This window comes from Diceros bicornis, chromosome 21, assembly GCF_020826845.1.
Source record: "Diceros bicornis minor isolate mBicDic1 chromosome 21, mDicBic1.mat.cur, whole genome shotgun sequence".
Lineage (NCBI taxonomy): Eukaryota > Metazoa > Chordata > Mammalia > Perissodactyla > Rhinocerotidae > Diceros > Diceros bicornis.
Window position 1 is genome coordinate 56,438,220 of NC_080760.1, and position 24,291 is coordinate 56,462,510.

Here is a 24,291-nt window from a genome sequence, read left to right on the forward strand (position 1 = left end):
TCTGTTCCCGGCGCTGCGGTGGGACCTGGTGCAGAAGCTGCCAAGCCGTGGGCCGCCAGAGTAGAAGAGGTGCCTGTTGCAGCTCTAGCCCACCCACCCATGGCCGAGGATCGCCCCACCCAGGTCCAGAGGCGCGCCTGGGGCCCTTCCACCTCTTCTTCGTCACCAAGGTTTGGTGGGCACTGGCTGAGCAGCGCAGGTCCTGCTTCCTGGCGCACGCAGCTGCCCAGCCAAGGCCTCTGGTGCCCGGACCCACTGGACCGCGACTGTGCGCGTCTGTGCAGGGAGAAGGCTGAGTGTGCGTGTCCATGTCCAGGCCAGGCGGGAGCTCCAGCTGGAGGACACTGGTTTGCAGGCACTTGGGGGTGGTCCCTGCCTGGCGATAGGCAGCCCAACCAGTTCCCCCAATGTGGAGCAGCATATGCTGGGGGCGGGGCGGGGCGGGGGGCGGTACAGACAAGCGGCAGGTAAAACGTAGTCAATTTTATTCTCCTTAAACCACAAAATAGAGTCTTTGGTTGTACAAACGTCACTAGTTACAGTCTTGTCAAGAGGTCCCGGCTGGGGAGCGGCAGTTAGTTGGCGGCCAGAACTCCTGAGGGGTCTCTTTAAAACGCTAACACCCAGGTTAAAAGACTCGGGGCGAGGATGGCGGTGGAGCTGGCAGGGCCCCCACCCCAAGTCGGGGGGAGGTACCCCAGCCCTCTAGGAGGGGACCGGGCCCAGGCCGCGGCGCCCTGGCCGCATGGGGCGGCGGCTGCTGCACAGTGTCACTTCCTCGGGGCCCAGGGCGCCTGGTGAGGGCCTGCCCAGCAGCACCATGGCCACCTCTCCGTCCTCCTCCTGCAGGCCTGGCGGGCAGAGGCAATGGAGTGAAGGGGGAGAGGGAGTGGGCCAGGCACCCTGCAGCACCCCCAGGATTGGCCTGCCAACTCACCGGGGCTGGGAGACGGTTCCAAGGACCTCAGCTCCTCAGCAAAATCTGGGGACTGTGTTGGGGAGAAGGGTTGGGTCAGTGCTCCGCCCCAGACATGCCTGAAACCCCTCGAGTGAGCCTTGGTGGGGTCCTTGCCAGCCCTGGCTGAGGGGTGGGAGGTGGGTGGGGAGGCCTCACCCCCAAGGAACAGGACGGGTGACAGACAGGGAAGGTGCTGGATGAGGGGACAGGCTGGATGACAGGCACAGGCAGAAAGGTGGCAGGAGCCGTGTGGGGCTGTCCTGCAGAAGGGCCGGGAGGGCCCGGTACCTGCATGTCATAGACAGGTCTGGAAGAAGGCAGGGCTGCAAACACCCTGTAGTCAAACTTCCTCCCAGACAAGGCCTTAGAGGAGAACGTGAAGGAAAAGAGGCAGAGAGCAAGAAGAGTGAGGGGGGCTGCAGTCTGATCCCCGCCCCACCCACATGGAGGGATGAACGGAATGGAGACAGGTGCTGGGTCCTCACCAGGCGTCCAGGGGAGGTGCTGGTCTGGGGGCCAAGATCTAGGTGGACAAGAAGTGGGCGTTGGGAGATGTTGGCCCCACAGGCTGAGGCCCCCCCACCTCCCCCTGGACACACGGACCTTCCAAAGGGGTGGGTGATGGAGTAGGCGCGGGCGAGGGGGCTTCAGTGAGCCGCTCCAGGGGCCCACGCTTGCTCCGGCCCTCCTGGGACTTGCTGAGGACCATCTGTGCACGGAGGGCATCCTGCTCCAGGGACTTCATCCTGCAGGGGAGCCGAAGGGAAGGTGGGGCTGGCAGGGCCCACCGGGCGCAGGCGGCCGTGTGGGCAGGGTGGGCCCAGTGGGCGGGGGCAGCCCCAGGTGGGCAGGGCACCAGAGCCTTACCTGGCCGCCCTCCATAGTGCGCGCTTCTCGGCCTCCAGGGCACGGCGCTCGGCTGGGGACAGGGCCCGCTCGGGCATGGGCAGCTCGGGGCTCTGCACGCGCAGCCGCTCCTGATGGCGCCGCTCAGCTTTGGCCGTCCGCACTGGGGCACTGCCTCCCAGGGGTGCAGGGGATGCAGGGCCAAGCCTAGAACAGGACAGGAGGGCCAGGTGGGCGGGGTGCTGGTGAGAGGGGGTGCCTGGATAGACAATGGGTGCCCGCCTGCACCCCCACACCCCCTTACCCCGTGGCAGGGCCTGGGCCTGCCCAGGGAGGTTCCTCCTCTGGCTCGTCGTCATCGGGGGCCTCCCCGTCCAGGGAGTCCAGGGTGAGCCCCGCGTCCGCAGCCTCCTGCAGCATCTGTGCCCTCTTCTGCTGCAGCTTTCGGGCTGAGGCAGGGAAGGGGAGGTCAGGCTGCAGGCCTGGCCCTCACCACCCGCCTGCCAGCCAGCCAGCGGCTCACCTTCCTCCTCCTGCATCTTCCGCAGGTCGTCAGCACCCACCAGTGACACGCGCTTGGGGCGGCCCTCAGCCTGGGGCACCCGCACCTCCAGCTCAAAGTACTTCTGCCGCTCGCGGAAGGTCAGCTGCTCCGGGGAGGCGGCCAGCCCAGGTGCAGGGGACTAGGGGGAGCGGGCCCTGAGATCTGGCCCCTCTGGGCGCACACCACGGGTGCATGCAGCAGAGTAAGGCGGGCGCCTCCCACCTACCTGGGCAGGGGCGTCCTGGGCTGGGTGCGGGCCGGGCACGGCAGCGAAGGTCCTGTAGGCCTGCTTCACGCTGGCGGGCAGCTCGTCAGGGGAGGGCGGGGAGGGGGGCTGGGGGGCGGGGCACACGTGAGGTATGCTGGGACAGCTGTCCTGGCTGCAGCCACCACCCACCCAGGCACCAGCTGTCCCCAACTGCCTCCAACCCCCACCCACCACAGGGCACTCACACAGCAGGGATCACCTCTGCCCCTGGGTGCCGGGGAGCCCCTTGGCCAGGCCTGAGCCAGTGGCTGGATCACCCCGGGTTTTGTCTGCAAAGAGCAGGGGCGGGGTCCAGAGGGAGGGATCAGGGGTTCAGGTAGGGGGATGGGGGGAAACAGAGAGAAAGAGAGATGGAGCCAAGGTGGGTGGCTGGGGTGGCTGCCCAGGGCATGGGGCCAACACTCACCCGTCTGCCTGGAAGGACCAGAGGCCGGGAGCTGGGCACTGCTGGTGCCTACCCCCCCATGCAGTGCAGTGAAGGAGGCAGGGGCCCATGGCCTGGCCCTCCCCGTGCAGCGGAACCAGGGAGCCTCAGCAGACAGGTTGCGGGGACCGGGCCGGGCTGGCCCCCAGGGACTCACAGACAAGACGATGGACAGAGGTGAGGTCACCTTGACCACCCAGCCTTGTCTGCCCAGGGGAGCCACAAGGAGCTCCCTGCCCCCACTGCCAGCCAGCTCTGGCCAGGAAGGTGCCCACAGGCTGTGCCCTCACAGAGTGATGGCCGGAAGCTGGGGGGAGGTGCTGTTTGCTGGCACCACCTCCCTGGTAGAGGGGGCACTGCACACTGGCACCTCTCTGCACTGTTCTCCACCCCCACCCAGTGGGTGCTCACCTGCTGGCAACTGGGGGATCGAGGAGCCTCGGCCATCTTCCCTCCTGTCATCCCAGATGGTACCTGGAGGAGCCGGGCGGTGCGCAGGGTGAGGTCGGGCAGGGCTGGGGCCCCATAAGGAGGAGAAGTTGGGGGATGGGGTGCTTGCCTTGGCAGCACAGAGGCTGGTCCTCGGCTCCCCAACCCGACCACAGCCCAGGGGATGTCCCCAGATGGGCCTGGATGCCCACTCGGCCAGCACAAAAGGGTTCTCCCCAAAAGGCTGTGGCCTGGAGTCCACCAGGCTCTCCCCCTCCCCCTACAATGCCGGGAGGACAGGAGGGAGGCCTGGGGTGTGGGCCTGGCCTTCAGCCTCTGCTCTTCCCCCCAGCCTGGGCTGAGCAGCCAGGCGTCTGTCCATGGCAGTGGGCTGCTGCCGTGGGGGCAGCCTGGAGCTTGGAGGGAGAGACGGAGACAAACAGACAGACCAAGCCGAGACAGGACAGAGTGAGAACTGGGTGGGGGAAGGCCCAGGGACAGAAACAGTGATGGGGAGCTCTCAGGGCTCCGGGCTGAGGCCCCTGCCCACTGCCTGCTGCCAAGATGCCAGGGAGCAGCTGGGCCAGTAGGCTCTACCCACAGCGGGGCTGGCTGCTCCACAGGCAGGCCCCTACCACCCTCTCCATGCACCTCAAAGGTGTACGAGCCAGGGGGGCCCCAACTCGCCAGCCACCCCACAGCTGTGCCCCTTTTTGGTCAGAGGACACTGGGCCCCTACCCCTCCTGGGGGCTTCCTACTCTCGGCTGTTCACCTCCGAGGGAGGGTCTACACTGAGGCCCCTGAGTGGGTTCCCTCAGCCCCCAGGCCCCTTCTGGCCCCTCACCGCCTCCTGCTCCTCCAAGGCCCTCACCCAGCACGACCTCCCTCTGCTTGGAAATGTCAGCACCTCCTGGAGCCCACCCCTCAACCACTCACGATCCTGCAGGGTCTCCCAGTGGTGGCTGGTGGACACACCCTCTGGGAGGGTTACTTATCTCTCTCCAGGGAGGAATGAGGACTGAATGTCCATCTTGCCTGGCATCTGCCCCCCAGCCCAGCTGTCAGTGCTGGGCCTCTCCCCTCAACCCTGGTGTCTGTGGCTCCTTGCAGCTGCTCCAGCCTGTCCTCTCCAGGGCGGCTTGTGCCCAATCCCACCAGGACCCCCTGATGGCTCTGGTGGCCTCCACCTGCCCCTGCCCCCAGCCCTCTGGGGCCACCTAGCTCCCTCTGCCTGCAGTGGGCTGGGCCCGGGCTCCCCCACACTCAGCCTGCTCAGTGAGTCCGAGGACAAGGCACAGGGGGGCCGGGGCCAAGGGCCTTCACAAGAACCAGCCAGCCCACCCGCTCTGAGCCTCGCATCCTCAGCACCTACCTCATGGCTTGGTTCAAGGATTAAGGGGGACAAGAAACATGCCAGGCTGGGAGATGGAGTTCCAGTGTGGGAACCCCTGGCCAGTCCAAGCCTGCAGGCCCCAACTCGGCCTCCTCCAATCCCCACCCCTGCCCCCACCCCAGATGAGGACCCTCCATGGCGCTGCCCACCCGGGAGCTCTGTCCTGTGGGGTCTCAGGTGAAGGAAGGAAGCTAAGGCAGGAACGGGACAGGTAGACAGAAGCCAGGCCAGGGGTGCGACTCAGAGACACTGACCCTCTGCACACCGCCAGGCATGGCGGCCAGGGCGCGGTAGTCCAGCTTCAGGCTCTCTGGGCTCCGACCCTGAGGAGCATAGTGGACACAGTGCTACAAGATGTCTGTGACCGAGCGTGGGGCGGGCAGCTACGAGGGGTATGGAGTGGGTGGTAGGGGTCTGGGACCTATGCAGCCCTGCAGTGCCCCAGCAGGGAGGGAGCAGCCAGGGCAAGGAGCCACAGGCCCTCGCGGAGAGAAGCCTAGTGAGCAGGCAGGGAGGGCCCAGACACTCACTGCGGCCTCCGGCCCCCAATGCAAGGCCTGTCCAGGCAGCTCCTTCTCCTGCGGGCAGAGCAGACGTGTCAGGGACCGCTGGCCTCAGGCTTCCTGGCCCTTGGGCTCCCAGCCGTGGGCGGCTCTCACCTTGGCGGGGCTCTCGGGGCTCAGCTCCCGGTCAATGGAGGAGATGCTTTCCAGGCTGTTCCGGCGGCCGATGCCTGCCGCAAAGGGGTTGGCAATGATGCCCGGGGACACCTGAGGAGGGGAGTGGGCTAAGGGGGGACCCCGGTCTCAAGGTCCTGCTCCAGGGGCAGACCGGAGTCCTAGCCCAGGATGCGCCAGAGACCACATGGCTGGTCACCCAGGACACTGTGCCATCACCCTGTCTGAGACGTGGGGTGGCCACGGGTGACGTCTGCACATCACGGGCAGCAGAGGATGTTCTGACAGGATGCTGAGGCAGCCATGCTGGGCCCTGCTGCTCGGGGTAGGGGCAGGGCAGGTGGACCATGCGCACTCACCGCGGGGAGCAGAGAACTGACAACCCCGGGGGTGGGGGCAGTGGGCAGCGATGCGCCTAGTGTCACAGAGATGCTTGCAGACCACAGGCTGCCTCTGGAACCTGCAACGCGGGCACCTAAAGGGATTCTGATACAAAGGACACTTCAAGAGAAAACCCCACTAGCTCTGTCTCGAAAAGAACTAAAGCATCTCAGCCTGGTGACTGGCAGGCAGGGCGGACGGGAGGAAGGAGGCAGCCATGGCGGGGGCACTGGGAGGGCGGAGCCACGGAATGTGCTTTTCCGCCAGCACTGAGGGCAAACACAGGCGGCAGGGACACGGGAATTGCTCACTTCCGACCCCACCCCCCAACCCCTGAGAGAGAAAAGGGGCTGCTTGGCCTCGACCAACAGCAGGAACCAGAGGAGGGGGCGGCACAGCGACACACAGGCCTAGAAAACGCCCTCGTGACAGAAGGGCACGGGCAGTGTGGGCCCAGCTACATTATTGTTTCAAAAACCCAACTGAAATGATAAATAAAGGGAAGGGCAGAGAGACAGCCCCAGAGAGTGCAAGGAGAGGAAACGGTCACAGCAGAGAAGACGGAACTCAAGGTCGCGAGCACCGAGCAGGCAGAGGGACGCTGTGTCACAACAGAAGGCGCCATCAGAAGGCAGATACGATGACCGTAAACCTCAGGCCCTACACAGTGAGCAGCTAAACACGGGACACAAAGATGACTGGAAACCTGAGGGCTTGATACAGAGCTCTAGCGGGAGACTGAAATACGACTCAGATTCTGATGAAGCTTGTAGAGTTAACAACAAAACTCAGGAGCCTACCCTCTTAACTTCAAAAGTACTGAGTCACAACCACGGGGCAGGTGCAGGAGCAGGGGGCCTGCAGAGGTGGGATGGCCGCACAGGGAGGGACTGGGTGGGAAGGACTAGTGGTGCCGCCGCCACTGCCTGGTTTCTCACCTCGGAGGCGGCCATTCAGAGCTCAGGGGCTGCCCTGTGGCGCTGAGCGGGATGAGGGAGAAAGGCACCACGCACTCTTCCAGGTACCAAGATACTCGCAGACACAGATGTGCACACACAGGCACACGCAGGATCCCAGCCACCGAGAGGTCCCCAGAGCATGACACCCCAATGGCCACGAGCACACCCAGACCCAGATCTTGGTGTCTAAATACTACTTTCCACTAAAAGAAAGCAGGGCTCCTTGGAGAAGTGCGACTCCAGGGCAGGGCGGGGAAGCAGGAGATGAGCCCAGGACACCCCGTTGTGCCAGAAAGTCATGGGAAGTCAAAGTCAAAGAAGGTGGGGTCATGTTCAGAGGGGCCAGGGCCAGCAGAAACCCCTTTCATCAGCCAGGCCTGGGGCAACTTGAGCGTCAAAATCAACATCAAAAGTGACAAAGTATCACCTGTGAAATAAAATGAAACTGGCGAGTCTCCACGACCGGGTAAGTGGCTGAACACATAATCGCAAGGGAGGGCAAGCTCCTCCCCACAGCAGAAAGCCGGCTGATGAAAGCAGAAGGAACAACGGGGTGAGAACATCATGCAGCACCCACCACGGTCCTAATGTGAGAAGCGTGACTGGGCGCCCGAGCCGGTGGGTGAAGATCTGACAAGGAATGGGACATTCATACACTCTAAGTGCCTCCCCACAAAATACTTGTTAATTTCAAAGGGGAAAGAGTCACTTTGCAGTGGGAAAGACTGGGGACGCCAACGTGGAGATCACCAGTAACGGGACAAACTGCCATCCGTGTGTCCTGGTGGGAGGCCCAGACAAGACAAGGTCACTTCTGTGATAATCCTCCCAAAAACCTATCAACTGAGACATCCTGCAGTGAGGGATGTCCTACACAGTGATGGCCTGTGCTCATCAGAAGTTCGAGGTCAGAGTCAGGGGATGCCATGCACAACCCTGGACCGTGCCCCTGCTATAAAGGACACCCTGGGACAGCGGTGAGACACGCACGGCCCGAGTGAGAGGGTCAGTGGACTGTTCTTCCCACTTTTCCCCAAATTTAAAATTATTTTATGTATTTGCTTATATTTTTCCAAAAGAAACAATGGCAGGATAAATCAAAATGAATACACATGGTAGCCTGCAGAGGCACAGAGATGGAAGTCAGACTCCTCAAAAGCCCATGTGTGTGGTTTTGGCTTTGGGACCACGTACAAGTTTACACTAATAAAAAAACTGATTTTTTAAAGTCATCCCTAAAAACTGAAAACAAGTCAGCGTAACTGTATATCAAGTTGGCGGCATTACGATACGAAGAATTATTTCAAATGACTTAGAAACACAGTATTTTGATTGTACGTCCTAGTTGGATAAATCCTAAGGACATAAAGAAATCTGAAATTGCTTTCAATGGTCTTGTTATTGGTAATGATGTTGGTATTGCATTTTAAAAGTATTAAGTAATCATAGTAATATTATTTAAAAACAATTTTCAGTATGAGAAAAAGAAACACAAATATAAAAAAAGTTAATAAAAACATTGTAACCTTAAATATGAATTGAAAATAACAGTATAAACTCATGATGTTTTCCTTTCTAAAAATACCCACGTGCCAGGGCCAGCCCCATGGTGTAGTGGTTAAGTGCGCAAGCTCTGCTGCTGGTGGGCCGGGGTTTGCCGGTTCGGATCCCGGGCGCGCACCGACACACCGCCTGTCAGGCCATGCTGGGGCAGTGTCCCATATAAAGTAGAGGAAGATGGGCACAGATGTTAGCCCAGGGCCAGTCTTCCTCAGCAAAAAGAGGAGGATTGCCATGGATGTTGGCTCAGGGCTGATCTTGCTCACAAAATAAATAAATAAAATAAAAATACCCACTTCCCAGGCTCCATGTGCTGCAGAGCCCAGAAGCAGTGACAGCCCAGGAGCTCTGAGCACCAGGCCTCCCGGTTACGGACTCTGAGCGCCACTCCCACTGGCAGGAGGCAGAGCAAGGATGCTACTGAATAACAGGGGTCACACTGCCCATCGAGGGGACAGCGTGAGCACAAAAGACAATGGGCTGGAACACATCAAGGATATACCATCCCCTGATTTCATAACAACACTAAAAACAGAAACAGGAAAACACCTCAGTAGCCGTCTTTGGAGGTTTCCAAGGTACCAGCTTAAAAATTCAAAAAATGACAAATGAAAGGAAAGAATCAAGTATTTATCACATCTTTCCTGTGTAAAATTTTCTTATTTCAGGACAAAACAATAGCTGATGAAGAAAATCTCTTCTTTACAGACAAATCTGTAGAAAAATTAAAAGCAAGAGATGTAGCAGGAATGACTGGAACATTCTTCCTCAGAGCAGAAACCAGGAAACACGGAGACAGAGAGGCGGGCTCAATCAAAACCAAAAACCTGTTCTTTAAAAAGGCTGTCAAAACACACAAAACTTTGGCGAGTGTAATCAGGAGGAAGAGAAGACAGACCCAGAAGGAATGTGACCACAGAAGAGGAGGAGCAGGAGAGAGGATGTTCTCCGCCTGGTACCCAACACGCTGTGAATGAAGGGAGAGGCCTCTGGGAACGGCTCAGCAGCCCGACGTGCCCAGGGATCTTGGTGCTGATGGAAAGGCCGGCACATGCTGTGCTGTTTCCTCTATGTAAGCCTCTCAATAACCCTATGAAGCAGACACTGCTATCACCCCGTGGCACTGATGAGGAGACTGAGGCACAGAGAGGTCAAGCATCTGCCCAAGGCCCTACAGCAAGTGTGAACCTGCTGCCAGGTCTGTAAGACTGTGCAGGAGCCCCAGGACGCACCAGCCAGAGAGCAAGGACTGGCATGTTCTAACATCAGCCCTGGCCCTGCACCGTCCGGAGTGCTGGGCAAGAGAAATGGCCAGCACAAGTTGACACCAGGCCTGGTTTGCAGAATCAAAACAAAGTTAGGGAGATAGGTGGCAAACCCTGACTCCTATAGGGGTCAGACAGGTTAACACAGATGAGGCAAGTGGGCTGAGCTGAAGAAAAATGGAGGGTGGTGAAGAATCGTGAGCACCCTGCCTATGCCCTGGAGGGTCAGAAACACAGACAGCCCTGTGGGAATGACTGAGGTGCCAGGAACCCAGACACTGACGTGAAGACTCCTGAGGTGTAAACATCGCTCCTGTTTCTTTAAAGCTCCAAGCCAGCAGGAGGAGACCTGTGGGCTGAGCCTCAAGTCCACTGGGCAGAGGCACGTAAAAACCATCCAGAAAAGGACTTCAGGAAACTCAACACTCATTTCACGTAACAATTCTTACATGAAGCAGCCGCCCAAATTTAAAAAACGTTATGAAAGAAACTACAGCAAACATCAAACTACAAGATGGAACAGTCTCTTCAAGTTGGCACAAGGCAAGGCTACCGGCCGCCTCCACCCTTCCCACAGCTCCAGGGGTCCCAGAGGGGCAGGATGGGCCTGAGCGGGAAAGGGAGACCCGAAGCCATCGCTCAGGCCTCAGGGCTTCCACTGGGAGATTAAACAAAATCTTGATTAGAATTAATAAGGAAACAAGAGCAACCTATGAATGCTCAGAAAACACTCATCACACAGCCACAGGACTCTGAAAGCACAGCCAACCCCAAGTCCTCACCAAATTTTGTTACAGAGTTGGCAGGTTCATCTGGAAGAGAAAACACATGGAAATAAACTGACACTTTTCAAAAGAAACAAAAACAGTGGGTGACTTGACCAATTAGATATCAAAACATACCATAAAGTGACAGAACTGAAGAGCGTGCGTCGCCAAGGAACGGGCGGGAGCTCACCCAGACCACAGCCAGAAGCACGCCCGGGACACACTGTGACACCAAGGAATTTGGAGCTGACCCACAGGGAGTCACGTTTCCCCAAATTCGTGGGGAAATGACAGACGACTCAGTAATATGTTGGGACAGCATATTCATTCCCTTGAAGAGCAAGTCCAGGTGGATTACAGAGCTACATGTTCTGTAAAACTTATAGAAGTTCAAGAAGAAAATGTGGGACAATGGTTGGACAATTTTGCAACAGGGAAGGTTTTCCTAAGCAAAAACCAAAATCCAGAAATCAGAAAAGATTAGAAGATTTAATTCATAAAAAACTTCCATTTCTGTAACCCCAAAGACACCATTCTTGAAGAGTTAAAGTGACAAACGTTTGCACCCTACGTAACAAAGACTGACACCGACAACGTGCAAGAGCGCGTGCCAGTTATGAGACCAAAGACGCACTCCCAGGGCGGGGGCGGGGGTGCTGGGACGGACGCAGGGTGGGCTCTTGGCTCTGACCCAGCATCAAGACCTCGGGACTCTTTTCTGCAGAAAATCCCCCAAGAGCACAAAGACGGGCTCCCAAGCTCGCTGGGAACACCCGGACAGCCACAGCGACACAGGGAGGGAACGCCAGACGCAGTGCGTGAGGGCAGCCAGAACCAAGGCCCAGAGAGCAAGCCAGGTGTGGGCACCGCCCCCCGTAGACTTGGGGCCACACTAGCCCCCACTCTTTTGGATGTCTGAACGCTTCACCATAAAGCTGTATTTTCTGTTTTTGAATAAAAAGCTTTAAAACAAGTAAACATATTGACTAAAAAACTTTTAAATATGCATTTTAAATAGTAAACAAAAGGCAAAGCCCTCTCTAGGGACCACATGGGCCAAGGCTTCGGTCATAAGAGAAACTCCTCCTCAGAAACCACCAGATCCTGTGAGGAAGAAGGGAGACGGGCACGAGGCCGACCCCAGAGCCCAGAGAGCAGGGCCTGCAGCCCAGCGTCCAGCCCTGGAGCAAACAACACCAATGCCAACTCCTTTCCCGTTCAGGAGACAACATGCAGAATGAGGGACAACCCCTCACTGGCAGTGCTGGGACAGAGGGCAGTGAGTCACTGTCCCTAAGATCAACTGCAGATGGGCCACCTCGAGGTGACTGCCCTGTCCCAGAGATGGTGCCAGCAAGGAGCCCTCGGAGGCTTGTGTGGGCCGCAAAAGGATGCAGCCACATCAGCTTATGCCAAGGGACCCCAGGATCAGCAGTAGAGAAGACGGGAGAGAGCGAGACAGCCTGACCCCCAAGCAGAGGGGGCACCAAGCCTCAGAGGCCAGGTTTGTCCAGAATGTGGGCCGGGCCAGGCATTGGGAGCCCAGTCCTGGTCCCGGCAACCAACACTTCCTCTGGGGAGCTGGGAGGAGGGACAGCTGGGTCCCCCCACGTGCCCCACCCTGGCTTCTGCTCTGGGATGGAAGGTCTTGAGAAGTGAGCTGTGTCACTGTCTCAGGACGGCACCTGGGCAAGCTAGGTGGGGCCCCTGTGCATGTCTGCAGGCACAGTTCTGAAGGGCCCTGGCCTGCCTACACGCCTAGCTCTGAGCCACCCTGGCCTGCCCTAGGGACCACGCCCTACAGATGCTGCCGTCTTCTTGGACCTGACCATGCTGTCTGTTCATGTGCCCCATCCTACTGGGCCAGAGCCTCCACACGCCACGAGCAGGCGGCCGAGACCACAGCAGGGCACTGCCCAGCCCCACAGCTCCCACCCGTGGCTGACTCTAAGTGGCTGAGCACTTCCCAGGCTCGCAGGCAGAAAGCATCAGCTGTCCCAGCCTACACAGTCTCAGCTCCTCGTGACACTGCCAGGCCATGCTGGCTGGGCAACACCAGGTCTCCACGGCAGAGCACTGACCTCGGGGGGAGGGGCACTGACCTCGGGGGGTGTGGTGGTGCTGGTATCGAAGCCGTCGCAGACGAGCACGGTGAGGTTGTCGCCCACACTGCGCAGCAGCTGCACGGCCTCACCGTGAGTCAGGCCCAGCAGGCTCTGCTGGTTCACCTCTAGTAGCCGCAGCCCCACTCGCAGCCGGCCATCACGCCCTGCCGCTCCCGTGGGGCTCACCTGCAGGGACACCCAGGCCCCGCACCTCAGGATGGGCCCTCGCCCCTGGGCCCCCTTTCTCCACCGTGAGGGACCCAGTGGAGTAAAGTTGGCTGAGTCAGCTTCTCACCTTGGAAATGAAGATGCCCTCATCTGTGGGATCGCAGGGGTTCCCTGCATGGCCTTTGGCACCCCCACGGATGCTGATGCCGAGCTTCTCCCCAGGAGCCTTCTGGATACAGAGTTCCCGCATGCCCGGGGGCGGTGGGTCCCTCCGCACGAGCAGGACCAGCTCCAGGCAAGGCCGGAGAAGGGCGCTGACCGCATCCTGGTGCGTGGCCTCCCTCACATCCTGCCCGTTCACCGCCAGGATGCGGTCACCGACCCGCAGGCCGCTGCGCGCAGCCAGGCCCCGTGGGAGCACCTGTTGGGGGATGGCGCTATCCAGCGGGCTGGGGGCCTCGCTGCCCTGTGCCCGGGCCAGGCCCCCCTTGCATAGAGATGCCTATGGCTCCCACTCTACCTTGGAGATGAACACCCCAGGCTCCTGGACACCAAACGGGTGGCTGGAGTGGTCAGAGCCTCCGACGATGCTAAGCCCCAGTGGGCCTCCAGCTCTCGGCAGGCAGATCTCCTGGGGACACAGAGGGCCGTGAGGGGCCAGCTGAAACAGGCTTGTCAGAGCAGCAGAGGGTACTTCTCCAGCCCAGAGGGTGTGTGGGTCCAGGGAGGCTAAAGCCAGGTCAACAGGGATGGGGGGGGCACCCTCCTGGTCACCTCTGGGAGGTGATAGTGGGGTGCACAGGTGATTGCAGGGAGAGTAGACCAACCATATAACCAAGGCCTGGTGTCCTGGGACCTGACTGGAGAGAGCGTGGGCACCTGCTTTCCCACCCAGGGGGACCAGTGCCCCACACCTGGAACTGTGCAGACATGGAGGAAGAAGGGCATTGGGCAGGGAGAGAGCTGGGGACTCACCTCCACTGGGTACGGCCCCTCCAAGGCAGCGGTCAGCAGGCTGGGGGCCAGCCTCAGTGGCCCAGGCTCCCCAGGGGTGGCAGTGACCACAGTGGTGGTGGCAGCAATGGTGGGCAGGGGGGAGTGTGGTGGGGGACTGGGGGGAAGGGGCCCTCCAGCCTCCCGCTCCAACAGCAGGGCAATGGTTGGGGAGGCGGCAGTCAACAAGGAGACAGCATGGTCGTGCCTGGCCTCGGTCATGTCCACCCCGTTGATCTACAAGAGCGTGAGCAGTTAGTGGGCCCCATGGGGCCAACACGGTGAACAGGATGCTGGGTGGGCCCCTCCACCTCCACTTACCGAGAGAACACGGTCGCCGACCTGCAGAGTGCCTGCCCGGTGGGCAGCACCCCCCTCAGCGATGCGAGAGATGAAGATGCCCTGCAGAGGAGAGGAGAGCCGTGCAAGGCCAGGAGACGTGTTACTGTGGCTGGTCCTGGTTATGCTCTGACCCGAAACACCCCGCCCCTGCTCGCCACTGCACCCGCCTCACCCCGTCACCAGCCCGGTAGGGTGTGGAGCCTTTCCCGCCAGCGATGCTGAAGCCCAACCCCTTCTCGCTGCGCACGAGGCAAGCCACGTGGCGCTGGCGGAGGGGCCCGGGGGTCTCGGGCTGGAGTAGGGGCAGGCGCAGGCCACCTCCCCACCGCTCCCGGGGGTTGTAGTCGTCCTCGGGCCGCAGAGGCGTGACAGTGACGGCGTTCTCGGGCTCCACCATGCGCTCCCGCCACAGCCGCATCTGCACGGTTGTGCCTGCACCCCGCAGCGCCTCCACGGCCTGGTGGTGCTCGGCATTCTGCAAGGCCACGCCGTTCACCTGTAGACCACGGCACTCATCAGGGCAGGCCACGGCCACGTAAAGGCTCCACGCACACCCCCTCCACGCATGGCAAGACAGAACAGGGGACAAGCCACAGGGCTCCTGGGGGGCTGCTACCCGCTCCCTCAAGTCTGTGCCACCCCAGGTTCAGGACACGAGTTGGTCGAGAGGCAGGTGATGCCCCTCCTGCTGGTCCACACCTGTGTCCCCAGTTCTGAGACCCCCTGCCACCTGCCCCTCATCCTAGCAGTCCCACAACCGAGAACGCCCAGGTTATCAGGTTTCCAGTCCCGCGCCTCCACCCTGACCCCCACTCGGTGAGGCTCTCCCCTCCTCCAGGGTGCAGCAGCTCCTCCGTAGAGATTAGGGTACTGGATCAGCCCCATCTGGATGAACACCTGCCTGGCCTGCAGCCGCCTGTCCACTGCCCCCTCCTGACCCTTCGGGAAGGGCACACTGCCCTCAGACCCCACCCTGGTGACAGCTGTGAGCACACGGCCTCCTGTGAGCTCCCTAACACACCTGTGGGGACAGGTAGCTGGGTGCTCAGGCAGGGACTCCAGGGCAGGACCAAACCCCCCATCCAGACCCATTAAAGGTCTGCCCACCTTCTAGGCTGGCTCCTCCTTGAGACCTCTGCTACTGGCACAGCCAGCACCCCACCTCTCCGGGCCTCCCGCCTAGGAGGAGAGTCTCTGCCTTAGGGGGCTGACAGCTGGACCTCCCGACTCTGGCTTATAGGCTCCACACTTCACCAGGGTCATCTACCTGGGGCTCTCAGAGGAGAGGGGCTGGGGGCCCCCATCTCCCGCAGGGGAGGCAGCCGAGCACCCGACAGCTGGGGCTGTGTGGATCTCCACGGCCAGAGGCCCACTCACACAGCGGCCAGCACTCACCTCGAGGAGCTTGTCGCCCACACGGACTCCTGCCCGGGCTGCAGGGCCCTCCTCGGACACCCGAGAGATGAATATGCCCTAGAGGATGAGGGGGAGCTGAGCCCGAGAGCACAGCAGAGGCTGTGGAGAGGGCCTCTGTCCTGCCCCTTCTGGGGCATGGGCCCTCAGTGGCTATGCACGGGCCAGAAGCCCCCAGCTGAAGGAGACCACTCCCAGCCAAGGCTGCAAAGACGACCAACGGCCTAAGAGAAAGAGCGGGCCTGGGGTGGTCAGAGGGGCTGGGCTTGGGCTGCCATGGGTCCCGCATGCCAGGGAACTAGAAGGCACAGATCACCCTCCAGAAAAGGTTTTCGACCCCAAACACAGCACACAGGTAAATTAGGGAAGGAAATGCGTGACCACAAAAGGCACTGCAGGCAGGGGCACGCTTGCTGAATCATCTTTAAACTCTCGAATCCTGCACGAACTCGGTCCAGGTTGGCACTCAGCGCCGTGCGTGGGCCAGACCCAGCACCCAACAGTGTGTGTGTCCCTTAGGGGCAGGGAGCCCGAGTGAGTGGAGCACCCAGAAGAAAGAGAGCAGTCAGACGAGCTTGGAGGTGCTACCCAATAACCCTCAGAGCCACAAAAAGCTTCAGAGACAAAAGCAGAGGTGCTGGGAGCGGTGACCTGGCCGAGATGGCTGTCCAGAGCGGGCGGCCGCGGCATGCAGCTCCTCACCTCGTCGTCTCCCTTGTAGGGGGTGGAGCCCTTGCCACCTGCGATGCTGATGCCCAGGCCCCCCGTCTGCCGCACGATGGTGACCATCAGCTGGAAACAAAAGAGACACATGTTCAGAGAGGCCCGTGAGGGGCGGAGGCTGCCTGTGGGCCCAGCAGGGGATGGGGGAGGGCCCAGTCCTCTCCAGTGACCACCTCTGCCACGGCTGGCCTGGGTACAGCAGAGAAGCTGGACAGGGTGGGTGTTGCTGGGGCAGAGTGCGGCAGCCAGGCTCAAGGGAGCTCAGCCTGGAAGGGGTGTCCACCCATGGGTGTTGAGGCCTAAGGCCCCACCCATGGACTGTGGACAGGGCTGCCTCAAAGCTCCATGGTCCCCAGAGGTGGGAAGGTGGGAAATGCCCCAGCACCCCTGCCGAGACAGGCTGTCCCTGCCCAGAGGCCAGCACTCTGTCCTCGCGCGTCTGTGCCAGAGAGCCAGCAGGCCCCGCAGAGATGTGTCAGCCCTAGACCCCCAACTCCAAAGCAGGGGTCAGGACCTCTGTGGGAGGGGACCTGCGTAGGAAAGGGGGAAGGAGACGCGAGAGCCCGCAGCCCGGGAAGCAAGGCGAGCAGCAGCTGGGCACAGAGCAGCGAGCGAGTACAGACCTCTTCTTCCTCAATGCGAGCGGGCTCTATCAGCAGGTTATTGGCCTGGTCAAACGACACCCCCTGTTAGGACAGGACCAGCGAGGGCATGCAGGTGAGCCGCCGCCCGGCCCCGCCACCGCCTCGCCGGGCCCCACCACGAGCAGAAAGGAGAGAAGAGACCACACCAAGCTTCCGCAGCCTGAGCACCGGCCCCTCCCCGCCTGGGCCTGGCACAGCCCCCTGGCACGGGGTCCCCACCAGTCTGGACCCGTGGCTGCCGCTGCTGACCACCAAATGGGGCAGGCTCGGCTGGTCAGGGGTGGGCCCCACAGCAAGATGAGCCCAGGCCTGGCTGTCCCAATTCAACCATCCACGCCCCCTCGACTGTCTTGGTGTCACACCTGCACTTAGGGCAGACCAACTGAAGCACTGCCACACACAAGAGCACTGTGGGGCTGGGGTGTCCCCAGGGGCAGGCAGGACCCTGTGTGGGTCCACGAGAACCACTGGAGGATCAGAGAAAGAATACAGATGAAGGCCCCAGGGTTGGTCTGAAGCCCAGCCCTCAGGAGGGCTCAGAGGGCAGAAGAGCGCAGGCAGCAAGACGGTGGCCGCCAGACCCCCAGGATGGAGCTGCAAGGCCAGCAAGGGCCTCTGGGCCCAAGTCGGTGCCCAGCCCCGGGAGGATGGCAGAGAGTCAGTGGCCCTTGAGGATGGGCCCCTCCCTCGCCAGCTGGTGTCAGGACACCGGCCCAGAGTGGCCACAAGGGATGCCTGAGACCAACGCCAGCCCAGACCTGGAGGCCTGGCGAGGAGCAGTGACGACACTGCCTAGGGGCCAGGACAGCCCGGGCCTGGCGAGTGTGTGGGGTGAGACCTACCTTGACAGACGGCACAGAGGCCACGGCCTCTTCCTTTTCTTCCACGGCCTCGGCTGCCACCGCCACCTCCTCTTCTTCCTCCTCTCCAGCCTCTTCCTCCACCTCCTCCTCCTCGGCTTCCTCCTCCTCCTCGGCCCGAGGAGCCCAGGGTGTGTGGGGGCCATTGTGCCAACCCCCAGGCCCAGCAGGGCCCTCGCCGTCAGGCTGCGTCCCCTGCAACAGAGCCACGACGGCCTCGGGCTGGGGCAGCTTGGAGATCTTGAAATGCTTCTTGTAGTGTGGTGTATCCTTCCGGATGAGCCGCTGTCTCCCACCAGGCAGGGACCAGGGAGCCTCCAACTGCCCTTCGTCATTCTCGCCATCTTCCCCTGGCAGCAACAGCGTGTCCTCTGCGAAGCGCACTGTGGGCTGCACGCAACTGAGCGTGAGGACAGTGGCCTGGCCCCCCTCCCCCACCCGAGAAAGCCCTGCTGAGCAGGTGGCAGCAGACAGGGGCTCCAAGAGGCTCCCAGCTGTGCGAATAATAAGGATGGGGGGCTGCCCAGTGAAGGGCACGAAAAAGCTCAGCTCCAAGAAGGTCCAGGGCCAGGACACTCTTTCGGCCCCACGCATGCTGCTCTGAGCAGGACCAGGGAAAAAGTTTCCTGGGGTCTGGGAATGGTCCGCAGGGTAATGTATGGCAGAGATGAACGTGGGAGGGCAGAGACCACGCCGAACACGGCTGTGGGGTGGAGACCCTCACCCCTGGCCCGTGCTGAGTTCTACAGAGAAGAGAGCCCACCTGTGTGGCCCACTTGCACCTTGACTGGTCCTGAGCACACCCCTGCCTGGGAGGGGCGTGGGGCAAGGAGCAGCCCCCACCCTTGGGCGAGTGAGCGGTCTCCAAAGCCAGCCTCACCTCCTCGTAGGCCTCCTCTGCAGCCTCCTCCTGGGCAGCTGGTGCAGCTTCCTGCTGGCTTCGCCCCTCTGCCTCGGCCAGCAGGACCTCAGGCTCACCCTGGGAGGCCGTGCTGGCGGACAGGTGCGAGCCCTCACTCAGACCAGACATGGCACTCAGCCTCTTTTCCTGTGGCAGGTCAAGCAGTGGGGTCAGGCTGTAAGATTACACTGTCCCCACCCCCAGGGAAGCCACACTACCACCAAACTGAACCTTTGGCACACAAAACCACAATTCTGTGGTGCAGCACCTCAACGATCTTTCCAAAAAAATTGGAAGGACAGAGACTAAATGAGTTCCCAGGAGGATGCCAGCCTAAGAAAGGCCAGGCACCTGGAAGTGAGCACGGCTCCCCAAAATGACCACAACAGCTCCATGGTGTAGATAGCCCCACGCCACAGACACAGGCCCTGCCAAGTGTCCCTCAGCCACCAGATATGCCCTGCTGTGCCCCAGGGGCCCTGAAGCTTCCCCAAGCCCTGTTGCGAAAAGCTTTTGAACAAGCAGAGTGGAACCTGCCCAGCTACGGTCCCAGCTCCCTTCACAGAAGCTGATAACGCCTGTGCCAGCTTGTAACCACCTGAGGAAGACGCCAGTCCACAAACCCAGATCTCCACCCCGTGTCACGAAGGGCACAACTGCCTCTGGCTCCTCCTGCACTCCTGCCCCACTCGTCTACGCCACATGTTCCCCTGAATCCACCCCAGCACCCCTTGCCCAACGCAGCCCTGGTCTGCGGGACGGCACAGTGCACTTGGCCCTGGGCCTCCCCACCCCCTCACCAGGCTCGTCTCCTCCCCCGTGCCCACCCCAGGCCCTCAGAACCCCACACCCAGGATGAAAGAAACGCCCAGGACTCCTGAGAGAAAACCCTCCACGCTGGTGTCCCTCCTGCACCCCGTGGGTCCCAACAGGCACCTCTTCCAAGGGCGAGGGTGGTCTGGGATCTGGCCCGCAGGAGTACGCCTCGCTCCGACGCTCTTCAACACCTCTCTTCATCACCTTGAGCTCACTGGGATGAGGCGTGGCCCGACGCTGCAGGCCCTGCAGTGGACACAGGGATGAGGGCCGGGCAGAGCAGGGATCAGGTGGGGGCGCAGAAAAGGTGGCCCACCCAGGGACCCCACCCTATACCCGCTTCTCGGCAGCGGCCTCCTCGGCATCCTCGTCACCCAAGGGGGCCTCCAAGAACTGGATGACGCTGACACGGCTGAGTGGGGCGTCGCTCCAACTCTCTGAAGGGCTGCTTCGCTGCCCTGGGTCATCTGCAGGAGGCGAGCGTCAGGGGACTCCAGCCTTGCCTGAGACCATGCCCACCCCCTGGGTCACAGCCACGGGCAGCCAGCAACCTACCGAGGCTGGGCAGGGGCTGCTGCGGCAGCAGGTAGCAGGTGAGCACCTTCTCACCAGTCTGGGCGTCGTCCTCGGTCTGGAACCGGAGCATGGGCTGTGCCTGGTTCTCAGCCAGCCACAGGGCCTTGAGGTTGAGATGGGTGAGTGCGAACGGCAGACTCTGCAGCCTGGGGGCCGGCAGGCACGGTCAGCTCAGCGGGGGCCGGCGGGCACGGTCAGCTCAGCAGGGGCCAGGCAGGGCGGGTGGGCACTCACCGGTTCCCTGCCACATCCAGCACGTGCAGCTCGGCTGTGTGAGCGAGCTCAGGTGGTAGGACAGCCAGGCGGTTGTCCCTCAAGGATAGCACACTGAGCGCTACACAGCCTCCAATCTCAGGTGGCAGTACCTCCAGGCGGTTCCGGTCCACATTGAGGTTGGTCAGCTTGCTCAGCTTCCCCAGTGAGTGGGGCAAGGCCTGGCCCCGAGGAGGGAGAGTCAGAAGTCAGCAGAAGCCCGCTAGGGATTTGGAAAAGGAAGATAGGACTCCCCAGGACAATCTCTACCCCCTGCTCTGGTCTCTCCCTCCTCTTCCCCCAACCACCTCCCGCCATTGGGCCTCCCATCCAGAGAGAGGTCCCGCTCCCGACCCACAACGGCACCCCTACCCTCGCTCTGCACGCCTCAAGACCCCCCATCTTCTCTGCCTCCCACGCTAACTGTGAAACCAACCCCTGCCAGGGTTGGGGCCCACAGCCTGGGCCCTACCGTCAGCAGGTTTTCCGTGAGGATCAGCTCAGACAGGTTCTCACAGTCCCCGATGGCCTCGGTCACCTCACACAGGCGGTTCTGATCCACCTTCAGGATGGACAGCTGTTTCAACTGACCTGTTGTTCGGGAAAGGCGGCGACAGGGCTGAGTGGGGTGGAGGGTGGAGACCGTCTGCCCCTCTCCCTGCCTCTTGCAGCCCTGGAGAACCAACAATCACTGAGAGCTCCTGCCCTGCCCCCAGACCTGTGCTCGCCCCTCCCACACATCCTGGGGCAACCCTGACCGCCACACCCACCCACACCACATATCCTTCGTGTTCCCCAGCTCCAGGGACCAGCCGCCAGCCTCCCTATGAGCTCTGGCCACCTGCCCTTGCAAGCTCACCATCCCCACTCTGCCACAATGATCTGCCTTAGCCTCTCAGACTCATGTGGTCATCCCCCCAAAACCTCAGCCTAATCTCCCCTTCCTCAGGCACGTCTCCCGGAGCCCCAGTGGGGTCAGATCCTTGCCCCAGGACCCTCTTCTAAGCCCGGGTTCACTGCCAGCCACACCCCTCCTGGTGCCTAGGCCAGCGCTGACCAATGCCGTCAGGAAGCCGCTGCAGCAAGTTCTGGGAGAGCAGCAGGTCGGTGAGCAGCACCAGCCCGCCGAGCTCCGCGGGCAGCTCCTCTAGCCGGTTCTCCGACACATCTAGGCACACCAGGCGCCGCAAGTTCCCGAGCTCCTGAAGGCGGGCGCGGAGGGTCAGGAAACAGAGGAGCATAAGGCAGGGCCAGCCACACCCTCACTTACTGGGGGCAGTGCCGACAGCTGGTTCCGGTCCAGCCACAGCTCTCGCAGATTGGGCAGAGCCCCCAGGGTATCAGGCTGCAAGAACAGACAGAAACAGTGGACGCCAAGGCTCCCCAGCCTTGCCTGGCCCGGCCCCGCCCAGAACGGCCCCACCCTCTCCGCACCAACACTTCCAGATCATTGCCTCCCAGATCCAGCTGTTCCAGCTTGACCAGAAAAGACAAGGACCTGCAGAGGAAACAGAGAAAGTTTCGTCCTGGCCACACGGCCCAAGGCCTGCACGGCTGCAGCCCAAGCTGGCGGCTGGTTGGGGGGCCTGAGCCCACTCACGCAGGCAGGGACTTGAGCAGGTTCTCCCGAAGCTCCAAGGTCACCAAATTGGCCAGGCTGAAACAGACACCAAGGCAGGGCGTGAGAGAGGCAGGGACAGAGAAAGAGGTACAGGAGCAGGGCTAAGCCAAGCCCCCCACCCCAAGTGGACACTCACTTGCCCACGTCCCCGGGCAGCGCCTGCAAGGACACATCATTCAGAGCCAAGTGAGCCAAGCTGCGCAGCTGAGTGAAGCCTTCAGGGAGCCTACGCCAGAGGAAGGGGGACCTCAGATACCCGGGCTGGGACCGCCGGACCTCCCACACCCCACTACCGCCTCCCACCCACCTGGACAAGGGGTTCCCGCTGAAGTCCGCGATTTCCAAGGCCTTGCAGAACTTGATGCTCTCGGGGATCTCAGGAATGTCTGTGATGGGAAAGGAGGCGGTGACCATGGAGAGACCCACCACAGCCTCCAAGAGCTTCGAGTCCTTTCTGCCACCTCCAGGCCCCACTCCAGGCCCGCCCCAGGCCCCGCACCGTTCCTGGATACATCCAGCTCCACCAGCTGCATGAAGTTGGCCACCTCGGGGGGCAACCGCTGGATCTCGTTGTCACTCAGGCCCAGCTTGCGCAAGTTCAGCAGCCGAAAAAAAGGCTGTGGACAGGAAAGGGGTCAGGTGACGGGCCCTGTAGTCAAGAGCCCCTCCAGAGCAGACATGAGTTCACAAGTTACAGCTTTTCTGGGCCTCTGCCTGCTCCAGATCACACAGGGACTGGGGGTCCTGCCACATCATCCCAGCCCGTGGCAAGAAGAGCAAGAAAACACACACACACAACTCACTACACTCTCGACTCCCTGGATCTGACACCCGGTCTCCTCTCATATTACCTCAGGCATGTCCCCTACCACCATCTTGCCATGTGACTATCCTCACATGTTCAAATCATAGCTCAAAAGTCACCTCCTCCTGACTGGACGAGTCCCTGTTCCCTGCCTTGTGTGTCCCTCAGGACCCCACCCACCAGGCAGGTGGGCTCTCTGGGGCGCAGTGATTTCTGCTACTACACCCCCAGCAACGAGCCCAGTCCACGCCTGTACCAAAAACTTGACAATCTCCAAAAAGAGTAACAACAACAGTGGACCACCACAGACACAAGTGTGGCTGTGAGCAACGTGGGACCTGGAGGTGAAGTGATGGACAGCCCTCCCGTCAAAGCCCAGAGCGGGGCCACACCCTCTGTGGCGTGCAGCCCCCAGGCGTCAGGCCACTTAGCACCCCGTTTCCAGAAAGGAAATCCTTTTGTGACTTGTTTCCTCTAATCTTCTCTCCAGAGCAGCCTTAGAAGAAAAGCAAGCTGACCAAAAGAGCAACAGTGAGGTGTGGACTGAGTGCAGACCTGTCAGGGACAACGACTTTAGGAGGGCTCCCCACAGCACCCAAGCGCCCAGAAGGAGGAGGAGCAGTCCCGGGAGAAGGCTGGGCTCCCATCCCCAGAGCAGCTCGGCAAGTTAGTATCCACGGCCCAGGCCAGGTTCACCCCAACCCCATCCACCTCCGCCACGGCTTTCACTTTGCGGCTCCTCCTCTAAGATCAGTGACCATCCACGCCCCTGATGACCGTTGCCACCTGGTGCCAGCGCCGGCGGTGGGTGAGGAGGGCGGGGCTCTGGCCGGCAAGAAGCAGCAGGGCTGGCTGGAGCTGCGGTGCCCCGCCCAGGCCAGCGCCTGAAGAGGGCTCACACGAGCGGGGTCGACCCGACCCCGAGCTGGCGCCGAGGTGGGGCGGCAGCGCGGCGGCCGCTCACCTTGGGCAGCTCGCGCAGCTGGTTGGCGTCGAGAAGCAGCTCCTCCAGGCTGCGGCTGTAGCGGTAGATCTCCTCGGGCACGGCCTGCAGCGAGCAGTGCCGCTTGTCCACCGACTCCACGTGCCGGTTGCAGCGCCACAGCGGGATGCACTTGAGCATGGTGCGGGCGGGCGCGGGCCGGGCGCGGGAGGGCGGGCTGGGCGGGGGCGGGGCTCGGCCCGCATGAGCGCCGGGCGGCCGGCGGGACGGGGGAGGGGCGGCACGCTCGGAACGCTCGGACCGCGGCGGCCTGGACAGGGGGCGCGGCCAGGCGGCGCTCAGATCCTCGGGAGGCGGCGGCGACACCGCATCGCGCCCGGCCCGCTCGGCTCGTCCACTCGTCCGCCGCTGTGCCGCAGCCGGAACCGCCGCCGCTGCCCGCCGCACTGCCCCGCCGACAACCGCCGGCCGCCGCGCAGCCCGCCGGGAAGCCAAGGCCCGCCCTCGCCAACCAGCGCTGCCGGGACTGCAACGCCCACAACGCCTCGCGGCGCCAACGCCTCCGAGGACCCGTAGCGGGCTCGCGCACAGCCTGCCGGGAGGCTCGGCTCCCATACCCGGGCGCGAGGCACGGTGGGAGCTGAAGTCCGCGCGCCG

General features: G+C 61.7%; 1 protein-coding gene across 5 annotated transcripts; it reads right to left on the reverse strand.

Moving 5' to 3' along the window:
* Positions 1 to 463: 463 nt before the first annotated feature.
* On the reverse strand, positions 464 to 24,096 carry SCRIB (scribble planar cell polarity protein). Of its 5 annotated transcripts, none has more exons than XM_058565100.1 (37): positions 23,656 to 24,096; positions 22,386 to 22,503; positions 22,194 to 22,272; positions 22,023 to 22,112; positions 21,866 to 21,922; positions 21,700 to 21,763; positions 21,536 to 21,610; positions 21,323 to 21,467; positions 20,738 to 20,856; positions 20,248 to 20,447; positions 19,993 to 20,159; positions 19,774 to 19,904; positions 19,558 to 19,683; positions 18,601 to 18,768; positions 17,703 to 18,110; positions 16,840 to 16,884; positions 16,196 to 16,285; positions 15,476 to 15,553; positions 14,253 to 14,576; positions 14,060 to 14,140; positions 13,721 to 13,975; positions 13,266 to 13,376; positions 12,873 to 13,166; positions 12,575 to 12,763; positions 5,523 to 5,633; positions 5,394 to 5,441; positions 5,118 to 5,186; positions 3,452 to 3,514; positions 2,802 to 2,885; positions 2,575 to 2,682; positions 2,328 to 2,487; positions 2,109 to 2,253; positions 1,826 to 2,011; positions 1,562 to 1,704; positions 1,444 to 1,481; positions 938 to 989; positions 464 to 851 (listed from the first exon to the last, which is right to left on the reverse strand). In XM_058565100.1, exons 1-37 carry the CDS (start codon positions 23,812 to 23,814, stop codon positions 706 to 708), a joined length of 4,926 nt encoding a protein of 1,641 aa, XP_058421083.1. In that variant the 5' UTR covers positions 23,815 to 24,096; the 3' UTR covers positions 464 to 705. The 5 variants fall into 5 exon arrangements, with proteins under 5 accessions (XP_058421083.1, XP_058421086.1, XP_058421082.1 ...); XM_058565103.1 differs by lacking the exon at positions 2,802 to 2,885 and adding an exon at positions 1,247 to 1,321 and having other exon boundaries at positions 16,840 to 16,902; XM_058565099.1 differs by having other exon boundaries at positions 16,840 to 16,902; positions 23,656 to 24,095.
* Positions 24,097 to 24,291: the final 195 nt, after the last annotated feature.